The sequence below is a fragment of the Nannobrachium achirus genome, assembly GCF_963921795.1.
Source record: "Nannobrachium achirus genome assembly, chromosome: 3".
NCBI classification, from domain to species: Eukaryota; Metazoa; Chordata; class Actinopteri; order Myctophiformes; family Myctophidae; genus Nannobrachium; species Nannobrachium achirus.
This window is the reverse complement of record NC_137812.1, coordinates 30,575,393-30,587,669: the sequence shown is the minus strand read 5'-3', so window position 1 is coordinate 30,587,669 and position 12,277 is coordinate 30,575,393. Positions and strand designations below refer to the sequence as shown.

General features: G+C 42.8%; 1 protein-coding gene across 1 annotated transcript in view; it reads left to right on the top strand.

Moving 5' to 3' along the window:
* LOC308282166 (voltage-dependent T-type calcium channel subunit alpha-1I-like) overlaps positions 1-12,277 on the top strand; it is a gene marked incomplete at its 3' end in the record, with an annotated part of 234,626 nt that overhangs the window by 158,092 nt on the left and 64,257 nt on the right. Inside the window, exons 19-20 of the mRNA XM_080722510.1 lie at positions 1,205-1,328; positions 2,589-2,657. Of these exons, the coding sequence (XP_080578636.1) occupies positions 1,205-1,328; positions 2,589-2,657 (193 nt within the window). The remainder of the gene's footprint in view (positions 1-1,204; positions 1,329-2,588; positions 2,658-12,277) is intronic.

The window sequence follows — 12,277 nt, the reverse complement described above, 5'->3', positions numbered from 1 at the left end:
GTGTTTCCCTGTCGTCTTCATTGTGAATGTGCATGTTAGTCCGTGCTTCATTTTGTGTACGGGACATTGAAAGAACACAGTACACCATTTGTTTAGCTTAGTTTACTGTTTATAACTTCATCCTCTTCAAGTATGCTTCACAAACCGGTAACACCGTATTCTTTTTCATCCTCTTTCTTTCTCTTTCTTTTCTCGCATCGACTGTAAGATAATTCCGTTGCTTTGTCATGTCGTCATGGATGTGCGTTGTCTTTGTTCATTAGAATCAATGCCATGCATCCAACTATGACCCCTCTTCCAGACACTTCTTATTTTCACTTTTACTTCACCAGGCACTCAGGCTAGCTGGAGAGGTGCTTCTGTTTTGTGGTGACATGCACTTGGCATGGGCTGTGATTGGTCTTTTGCGGGGACAAACATACATGTAGATACCACCACACATTCTTACCACACAGACAGACAAATTGTCAAATATTAGTGGCAGAAATTGTGAAAATAGCCGATCTACATGCTCACAACGCCTCACAACGCAAGGCATTGTGAGCATGTAGATCGGCTATTTTCACAATAGAACCGTGTTATACAAAATGTAATGCCTCAACTCTTAGTGCTCGTCAGTGTGGGGGTCCCCAGTTAAAATATGATTATTTTGGGGGTCGCGGCCTGAAAAGGTTGAGAACCACTGTTCTAGATGGCTTGTCTCAGACCAGTTGAGTTCACAACACTCTTTGATCTCGCTGCAGCGTGATAACTGAATATGAATGGTGTTCAACGCTGGAAATAAAAGGTTGCTTGAGCATTACTGCTACTACTTTATTTCTGCTCCTGCTGGTAGTATCGCTGAGCACTGAACTCAATGAACGCAATAAATGTTATTCTCTTCTCTTTGTGTCATAACTTGCTCTGGCTTGGCCGTAAATACAAAAACGAGCACACAAGCAACAAGTAAGCACTTTAATTCCTCGCCCTTTTTCCTTGATGTCGGCTGCTTCACGGTGCTCACTCTGTCTGAACTGCAACTTTTTAAACGGCTCTGGACATCCGCAAAATGCTTACTTTGTATGCAAATCCACTAAATGTGTACTCTCTATGCAAATACAACAGAGAAGCATCAGTACCACAAATTCCAAACCTGTCAAGTCTTGTCAAACCTTCCACCTCCTATCTCTCTGCCCTCCCCCACCCCCCCATCCCTCTCTGTCAGGTTCAGAAGGCTCTGCCAGACTATTATTGCTCATAAACTCTTCGACTATGTGGTTCTGGTCTTCATCTTCCTCAACTGCATCACCGTGGCCCTGGAGAGGCCAAGGATACTGCAAGGCAGCCTGGTAAGTAGGAACCGTGCTTTCCTTTGCTTTTGTGCAACATTTGCAAGAAGCCCATAACCTCTGATCTGGGTTCTTTATACATTACGTTTCTTTTTTTTCTTTTCAGCCAAAAGGCCAATAAATAATGACCTTCTCGATTCAAGCACTTTGAAATGTCCCCTTTCACAATTAGGATATCTCTGCTGTCTCTGCAGAAACCAACTAACTCTGAAATGTGAATCTTTCAGCAAATGAATAAAATAAAAAACTAAATTAGGAGGTTTTGTCCGTCATTGTCCGTCATTGATAAGAACAGCTAACAATGGATCTCCAAGCTCACAGTGCATCACAAAGCATAAATGATTGCCATGATTCTTCATGACACAGCTTAAATAGGTTGTGTTCAATGTCGTTGATTCATGAAAAAAAAGCTGAAAGATTGAGTTATTTGGTTTCTGTCATAGTCATAGAAAGGTAGACGCCTCCTTCGGCTCTAGGGCATGTGCGTCATGGGACTCGGCGACCGGTCGTTTCCGGCCGTTTCCCACTTCCACGACGTCACAGAAACCGGAAAGTTGGTAGGTCAATCAGAGGCAAGTGGGGGCGGGTCTTTTCGTACGCAGCAAGAACAGCTGAACAACAGAACTGGATGGAGACATGCCAACAAAAGCTCTGTAGAATTGAATTGATAAGTCCCGGAAAAGACCAGTAGTCTGGCAGTGTGGTCTCCGTCACATCCCCGGGTGTCGGCCCTCCATTTGCGCTCCAGTGAACTGCAGCTGCGGATGAGGCATCTAGCTTTTTATATTCATGGTTTCTGTCCCACAGCGACGATATACAAAATAAATTAAATTAATTAGAATAGTGTTACTTTTAATGTTCCTCATAACTGCAAAACAATGTTCTACAAGTTCCAGCTTATAATGAGCATTTTGGATTATTTATTTTTATTTGTGGGTGTGTGTGTGTGTGTGTGTGTGTGGGTGTGGGGGGGGGGGGGGGGGGGAGGGGGGGTGGATTGGTGTAGCAGAGGATCATTAGGTGCAAGAAGTGATACATTTGCATATACAACCTTAATTAACCTTTTTGCAATCAAGTCTAGTACAAAGAGGTGAATTTTGATAGCCACATCTGTTCAACCCCCAGTTTTCCCCTCTCCATCCTCATTACCTTCACCTGCTCTAGTTATTCCTCTCTCTCTCGTGCTCTTCCTTCATTCCTCCATCAGCTTGTTTCTTAGTCTTCTACCCACGTTGATCTGTGTTTTGTTTCATTCAACAGGAAAGACTCTTCCTTACTGTCTCCAACTACGTATTTACAGCCATCTTCGCTACTGAGATGACCGTCAAGGTAAGAGTCTTTCCTTTCCTTTCCTTTCCTTTCCTTTCCTTTCCTTTCCTTTCCTTTCCTTTCCTTTCCTCTACTCCAGGGGGCTTCAACAGGGGGTCCGGGACCCCTAGGGGGTCCTCAGAGTTACTACAGGGGGTCCTCCAAATCTTTGTGTGATAGAAGCTTGTTTTCTCCTTTTCTATATTAACCACTTGAACCCTAGCGTCCATATTCTGAGAACTTTAGCCAAAAATAGCAGATCTACAAGCTCACAACGCCTCGCGCTGCGAGGCGTTGTGAGCTTGTAGATCGGCTATTTTCGGCAAAGACATTTGGTGTAGAGGGGAAAAGGAGCAGACTAAGTAGGAGAGTGAAATGTCAAGTTATGTATTGACGATTCAAGTGGTTAAATAGGTATCTGAAAACACAAATTGACATGAATCAAAAATACACTGATGATTGTGCCGTCAAATGAAACTATATGGAATCTATGAACTGGTTGTGGGGTCCCCGCTTCATCTCTCTCTCAACTAAGGGGTCCTTGGCCTGAAAACGTTGAAGACCCCTGCTCTACTCCTCTCTTTACAGGAATTCTGCTTAATCAATTCCACATGTTCCATTATCGATGGGCAGCTAGATAATGAAGTTAATTACTAGGCTATCTGTCTTCAGCGGCCTCTAATTAAGCCCAGATATTCCATTAATACACACACCCCCACACACGCACCTGTGTGCACACATGCATACACTGATTTACAGTACTGTATGTGCATAGGAATGAACGCATGCATGCGTGCACGTGTGCGCGCGCACACACACACACACACACACACACACACACACGTCCGTGTGCATGTTTCACCCTTACGCTCTCAGTTTTATCCACTAATCATGTGACACAAAGTAGAGAGAGTCATCCATTATTGAAGGCCCTCTGTCTCCAGGCATGCAGAAGCCAATGTACTCACTTATTTATGAGCAGGGATAATGAATACATCTGTAATGATACAGTATGTATTGCAGCGCCACTCAGGAGGTCACTAGCACACCTACATAACACATACAGTAGATATGCATCTGACCTCTTCTTCATCTCAACTTCAGGCAGCTTATGCACTTTACATATTTATTGGCCTTATTCTTTTGTTTCTTGTATTTGTCGCTTGCCCTTTTCTTTCTGAACGGTGTCTTTTACTCTTTCATGCATTCTTTTCCTTCGCTGGCTCATCGGCAGTGCTGAAAATAATGTTGAGCATTTTCACATAAAATTCCTCTGCAGTGCCCCGCATTTTTTATAGCTGATCTCTCTCTCTCTCTCTCTCTCTCTCTCTCTCTCTCTCTCTCTCAAGGGTTGAAAGACCCTTTTAGAAATGTCTGCCCCTGCCTCTCTAACATTCTCTGCACGTCCCTGCATCCATCCATCCGACCTACTCTTCTTTGCTCCAATCAACCCTTATCCCTCTGTCCAGGCCATGGTCTCTTTCTCTCTCTCTCTCTCTCTCTCTCTCTCTCTCTCTCTATCTCTCTCTCTCTACTGTTTGTGGTGCTGACTGTGTAAATCATTCCTGGTTGGACGTTGTAATTCCTCACCATGGACCTGTAATTAAAAACAAAGCTCACTGAGTAGACAATTTCCTGTTTCTGACACACTCCATCACCAAGGCTGTCTCGTAACCACACACACACACACACACACACACACACACACACACACACACACACACACACACACACACACACACACACACACACACACACACACACACACACACACACACACACATGAACATGAGCTGACCTGCATAAAGGCTCACACTGTCAGGCTAAAATAAGCTCAGCTTTGCACATAATTTACACACCCTCTGTGTTAATTAACTCTCAAATTGTCAAAAAAGGTCCCATTAAGATCAACTCTGAGGATTTTACTTTAAACTCCATGCACACAAGCATGTCTCACCTTGTGTAGAGTTTACTGGTGCTTGTGATTTTATGCATCCAAACTAAATTATCAGTCTAGTATGGCCTAAGTGCGTCCTAGTGATTCATTTTCAATGGGAGTCGGGCGGTTATTTTGGCCGCGCAGAGAAGTTTAGGGGCGGCGCCGGCGAGGCGGGCAGGCGCAGTCCCGTGAAATCCCCGCGTGCGTGCTCGCTCGTGCATGCGTACGCACGTGTTCATCTTTGTGAAATACCGCACAGCGTTTACTGGCTGAGCGAGTGTGTTTGTGTCTCACCGCGGGCGCGGCACCCGCTGCCCATCTGTAAGGCCCTTAACACATGGGATGCTCAGGTTTATAACATTTCTAGCTGTTGCTGCTGCCGCCGTTCACTCACGCTTTATTTTGAAGAGCCTCGGGAGCTTCGTGCGCGTGCACGTGGGTGTCCATTTGTTTACAAACGCTCGCGAAACTAAAATCCAAACCGCGGCCGCGGTAAAGTGTCGCCGTGAAAACAATCAGATCTCTGCTTCCCTGGCGTTCTTTTCACCTCATTCATAGATAAAGCCCTTTTTATGTTTCAGAGTAGAATGGAAATCAATGCAACCAGCTCGTGCCATTTTCTCTCTCTCTCTCTCTCTCTCTCTCTCTCTCTCTCTCTGCTACGGGGTGACGTATGGACTCGGGTCATTCAGAGGGCAGGCAGCTGCACGTACAGTTAACCCTTCGTTGTCTCGTTCAGGAACGAGACAACTCCTTTTGGCAGGGTGACCCCTGGTGGCCTTAACTCGTTACTGAACGAGTTTGGCACCCAAGTTGTTAAAGTCGGACTGTAGTACTGTAGTCTGGTTGCCCTGTTAGGGCAACCACACTAATCAGATTAATTTGCACAAAAAAATAACATAATAAATGAGGTAAATTTGAGGTTAAATGCGAACGCTAGCGGGTGGCAATTGCCATACTTGCTCTGGGACCTCAAACGATGTCCCTGCCTGAAGAGAACTGCATATTTTGCAGAAAGATGTTTCTGTTAATCTTTCCCATTCTGTTATTTTGTATTATTTCTCTCTCGTCTCATTAAAGTTTGGTCCACATGTTCTTCTACTGGTCATAATGTTGCACTAGCCTGCCCCCAAGATTAAATGGGAACCGTAGCCGTAAAATGGCTGAGCCAGGAAAGAGTTGAACAAATATCCACAGGGTAAATCAAATAAATACAAATTCCAATAATTGCTATTCTGCAAAGCTGTCTTATCACTAAATGCAGCCTTACTTAACACTTTAATGTCATAGCCATTGTGGGCAGCCCAAGTTTTTCTGTCAAGCGACCATGTCCTTTTTACAACATTCACACTTATGTCTTATGAGTGTTTTTAAACAGTATTACACATAATTATATTAAGAAACTCCAAGCAGCACTGCACTGCAAAAATACCACTACTTTAGATAAGTGGTCCGGGGACCACCAGTGTGATCCTTGAGGGGGTTCCAGGTGGTCCCCAGCTAAATGATGGAGAATTGGTATCCAAATGGACCGTTATAGATCTTTAACTCTTGAGAGTGTAAAATTAATTATTGTTAAACATCTGCATCAGCCTGCTTAGTTTACAAGAAGTCTACCTTAAGTATAGAATACAGAAGAAATGTTATTTTGATCAACGTTTGCCTGTTATCTCTCCTATGGTATCACATCAATACAGCACGGAATTGTGGACAAAATCTTATCCAACGCTAAGAAATTATTCTACATTTTGGGTCTGAGAGGCTAAATTTCTTCAAATGGTGGTCCCAATGCCCACTAAATAATGGACCTTTATATGAAAAGGGTTGAAAACCACTGCTTTAGATGCCCAGGAAGCATCCATGCTGGATGCCTGAACCACCTTAGCCGGCTCCTTTCCTCGTAAAGGATGCCTGGACGTCTCACCCATTCTCTAAGGGAAACGCCAGCTTTCCTTCACTGTGTCATTAAAGTTATTTGAAGCAGAAGGCGCACCAGACTGGACTCTGCATGTGCTGCCATTTTTACTGTAATTCAGACCTTGATTCAATTACCTCTTTCCGAGACAATGCACATAAAACTTACGGGTGGTAGCTTTAATAGCAGCTATTTGTGCTTGTTAAAGGTCTTATGACATCAAATTTCATTCTTTTTTGTTTCCTGACTTCAATTACACACAAGAAACCTGAAATTCCAACATTATGTAGTTTTTTTAATTAATAGGCTTAGAAAAGTGAGTTAATTTGCCTCTGGACGTACGCATCATCATCCAGGGGAGGGTGTGGTTTTACCGTAGGTGAGGGTGAACGCAACAACCAAAGTGGTGAATGGTAAATAGTGCATTGGACTGATGCAAACACAATGTAAAGCAACAGCAAAGGTGATACACCCTACCCTACAACCACACCCTCCCCTGGATGATGATGCGTACATCCAGAGACAATTGAAGTCACCTTTCTGAGCCTAATTATTCAAAAAACTACACATTACAGAAAAAACACTGAATGTGGAAAATGGAAATTTGATGTCATAAACGCCACAGGTTACAAGCACGGTCCATGTTTATGGAAGATGCACAGCATTGTGATCTCGAGCAAAACATCGCGGAGAAGACCATGTTAACTGTAACCATTATTCTCTATGCAATCCTGGGGCCACAAATGCCATGGGAGTGTAATTTGATTTTTGATTAAATGTGGCGTGTGTCATGTATCACCCGAGGGGCTACCGGCTGTGTGGCTGGGTTGAACATCACTACCCTTTAGAGCACAGTGGTGGCTTAGAGCTCCTATAGATTTCCCATGCCTTATGTTTCATTAGACCAGCATTTGATCTGGTAATGGATGCCCCCAAGCGTTACATGGGTCCCAACGGGGCTTCCCTGGCGCAGGCTCCTATTAATAACGGAGCGGTTAACTGACGATCTGGCCTGCCAAAACGTGATGAAAGACCCCGTGTATATAATATGACAGTGAATCACTGGCTGTGCAGATCTCTTCGGCGAAAAAGAAATGTTTTCAGCGGGGAAAGTGAGTTGAATCGTTTTGCTGACAAACAACAATGTTGCTAGAATCGAGAAGCACAGTACTTCTCAAACTGACAAACTCGCTTACATCACCTCGCTCTCCCTCTCTCTTCAATCTATCTCTGCCACTCGGGTTTCTGTTTTTTTTGCATGCTGTGGATGTCTTGAGAAAACAAAATGTTGCCCCGCTGTCTGGGTCTGCCAGGGTGTGTGTACCTGGAGCGTCTATAAGTATGTCTGTCTGTCTCTATGGCTGTCTGGCTGTCTGGCTGTCTGTCCCATGTCATTCTCTCTCTGCTTCTGTGGCTCACACATGCTGCTTTTATTTCTTAGGCATTCCATCTGTTCTCTCATCATTACATACTATGTGTAGAATATATACTGTATATATATATATGGAGAGAGAGAGAGAGAGAGAGAGAGAGAGAGAGAGAGAGAGAGAGAGATGGTGTACTCTCTCTCTCTCTCTCTCTCTCTCTCTCTTTTAAGGCAGTTAAGGAGAACAATACTTCAGTTCTGGAAAGAAGCATCAAAATTTTGTACCTCTTGGGTCATTCTTTAGAAAAATCACATTAGACACTTCATTTTCAAAATGGCCGCCAGTTTTAAAGATGGCCGCCTTTTCGGATATGTTTTACAGGACGCCAGCCAGTTAATATCGATTTTTCATAATATTAGAGTTGTTTTGTAGGTTTTTAAACATCCTGAGTTCATTCATTACACTTTTAAAGCAGCCAGAATAACCTTTCTGACTTTTGGTTGGGGTCTTTCCTCACCTGGGACCCCCCAGACAGACCCCTGAGCCTATTTCAGTAATCGCTCTGCTCCTGCTCCAGAACAATGTTAAATTAGATCTGAAATATGCTCTGAAATAAAAAATGACGATTTTTTTTTTGAAACTTTGAATGTTTTTATGTATCCTGGTTTTATGTATTGTACTTTGATGGTTTATTAGTATTCTCAGTATTATTTATAATGTTTTTTTGTGTTAAACCGTTATGGTTGACAGCTGTTACTGCAGGGATTGCAATAATGAAGGTATTGCAAATTTTCACTTTGGGCGCAGAACAACATTTCCATTCATTGCACTGCACACACACACTCACACACACACACACACACACACACACACACACACACACACACACACACACACACACACACACACACACACACACACACACACACACACACACACACACACACACACACACACCTCTTTGTTATTGTCACCCCAAAACCCTCACCTTATCCTCTTATAGAGCCCATGGTCAATTACGCCCAAGGAGATTCACTACAATACAGTAATTTCAGACATGCAGGATATATTCGTCTTCATCATCATCATCTTCAATGTCCAACCTAATAGTGTTGACACAGTCTCCACCATAGCATAGAGTGAAAGGCAGGTTATTTGAGCAGCTGCACCGTCCCTTACAACCTGCCTTTGCAGACACATTTGATGAGCTCAAGTACTGCCTTTGGAGCAGGGAGAGCAAGACACCTGACTGGAATATACCCTCCACTCTCTGAATTCCATCTATTTTCTTCGATTGGTGGAAGCACAGGGCAATTTGTCAGGTATGATTTATCCTGCATTGTGACAGAGTTGGCGCGGAGGTAATGTGGTTGCAGTGCAGCACGAGTTCGAGGGAGCATCTCACCCTCCAAGTTCTTTGACAGAAATAGTTCCCATCTGAGTAATCCCAGGGTTGTTGGACCTTTTGAACTGTAAACATGGCATGCAAAATGTTCCGACTGCAATGTTGATGGAAGCTCACCATTTATAAGCTCAGGAGGAATGGCCAATGACCTTGCCAAGGTACTTGAAGCGGTTAATGTCTTGGTCATCATCATCATCAAGTAGGCATTGACCCATGTCTTTTTGGTGATTCCAACAAATGTTCTTCCCCAGTCAGCACCTGAAAAACTATGTACGCAAAGGAACCCTTCTGACATTTGTAACATCCAATAACTTGAACTCACTCGAATATATAAATTTCCTTTTTTTGTACCGGAGGCAAGGACTTGATAAGGGATCGGGTTATCAGCCTCTTCATGTGTTTGCACTTCCTCAAAATCATGTCCCTTGATGAAGGTATCGTATTATGATGCCTACTTTGTCATACCTGACATATTGCCCTGAGCTTCCATCAATTGAAAAAAATAGATGGAATTCAGAGAGTGGAGGGTATGTCCAGTCAGGTTTCTTGCCCTCCCTGCTGCAAAGGCAGTACTAGAGCTCACCAAATGTGGCTGCAAAGCAGGTTACAAGGGACGGTGCAGCTGCTCAAACAATAACCTGCCTTGCACTCTCCTCCCTGCAAATGCTATAGTGGAAACTGTCAACACTATTAGGGACGACATGTATAGTAGTGAATTTCTTTGGGTACAATTGACCGTGAGCTCTTTAAGAGGATAGGGTGCGGGTTTTGGGGTGATGATAACAAAGAGGTGTGTGTGTGTTGTGTTGTCAGTGTGAGTGCAGCGCAATAAATGGTTAGACTGCGCGCCCAAAGTGAGAAGTTGCAATACCTTAATTCTTGCAATCCCTGCAGTAACACCTGTGAACCTGTCTGTCTAACACAAAAATGTAATAAATAATACTGAGAATACTAATAAAAACAGTTAAAAAAAAGAAAAAAAACGTCCCCATCAAGATTCGGCAGGCCCCCTGTAGTAACTCTGAGGACCCCCTAGGGGTCCCGGACCCCCTGTGGAAGACCCCTGGTTATTTGCTACTACTCATTTTTGCTTTCAGAGCCCAGTTACAACAACTTAAATGCTTCAGTTATGATCTAATTTAACATTGCTCTGGAGCAGGAGCAATGCGATTACTGAGATAGGCTCAGGGGTCTGTTTGGGGGGTCCCAGGTGAGGAAAGACCCCAACCAAAAGTCAGAAAGGTTATTCTGGATGCTTTAAAAGTGTAATAAATGAACTCAGGATGTTTTAAAACCTACAAAACAACTCTAATATTATGAAAATCGGACATTAACTGGCTGGCGTACTGTTCAGAGGCAGCCATCTTGGAAACATGGCAACCATTTTGATTTTTCAGTGTCTAATGTGTTGTATCATAGGAATAACCCCTAAGGAGTACTTGTGAAAAGTTTTAGGTTTCTTTCCACTTCTGAAGTATTTTAGTGCAAAAATGCATTTATCTGCCCCGCTATCTCTCTCTCTCTCTCTCTCCATATATATATATACGGTATATATATTATATATATATATATATATATATATATATATATATATATATATATATATATATATATATATATATATATCGTCACTGTCGGGCAGAAACCTTGTATCTCCAAGTTTCAAATGTGTACATATTTTTGCAAAGTAAAGCAATGCTTCATCATATGGCCATCGCACAAAAGTAGTGAAAACAGCCGATCTACAAGCAGAAAACGCCTCGCGGTGTGCTTGTAGATCTGCTGTTTCACTACTTTTGTTAGCTTAAATCATTTTTAAAATGATAAATGCAAAACAAACGGTTTTGGACAAGGTTTTCACCCGACATATATATATATATATATATACCTGTATATATATATATATATATATCTGTATCTTTCTCTTTCTCTTGCCCAGTCATGGTTACTCTGTCATTTCAAACTCTTCCTTCAGTTTATGTCTCCCGTGGCTCTGCCTGCAAAGAACTCAGCAGCTGCAGCTGAGTGATGGTGTGCACAAACACCTGTCTCAACAGACCTTTCCATTCAACCATGCCAATTCCTCGTATTCATTTTTTATCCTGTCCTGCCGCAGCAATGCATGGCAGGGAATTGTAATCATTCCTGGCTGTCTGTCTGTCTGCTTTTATTGAAAATCTGTGGGTATAATCAATGGGCTAGTTGCTCCAAGGTGATAATTAACCTTTGGGTCGAAAAGGTGAAAGGCCAAGGTCTCCCTGCCTCAGACTTGTGGATGTCGTGTTCACCGTGTTAATAAGTCCAGTAAGTTCGGTCTATGTTAGGAATAACGAGCAATAATTTTGTTCAGTGATAATAGCATTTTTGGGAGATTGTGCATCCTACTGTACATGTGAGAATGCGGTGTGTGTGTGTGTATATCCAACTAATAAACAACCGAATGCCTGTCTGCCAAATTTGGAGATAACTGACATCACTGATACATCTGGGTTCTCCAACTCCTACATTCAATCCCTCATATACTGTGCACACCCCATAACACAAACTGCACATAATTCGGAGAACTGTTCGAACGGGCAAGGACAAACACATAGTACATACGGTATGTGTATACACACAAACACGCACGCACGCACGCACGCACGCACGCACGCACATACACACACACACACACACACACACACACACGCACACGCACACACACACTTATTGCTCATTATCCCAAATGACTCTTCTAACATAGACCCAATAATCTGGACTTGACAGCTACAGTATGACTTTATAGTGCAAGACACCAGTAATACAAAAATAATGAGCTGAGAAAGAATTTGTTGATTTAATAATGAAAAATTATTACACATTGGAACTGTCCACCGTTTCTTTGTCTAAGGCTAGCAGGATTCTGATCTCTGTGACAATTCACTTAATGTTAAATCTTAAGTCCACACAGAATACCTTCAACATTTGTTGATTTAGCTGTAGCAAGTATCATATAAGCTCGCTAGAGGTAGGAGT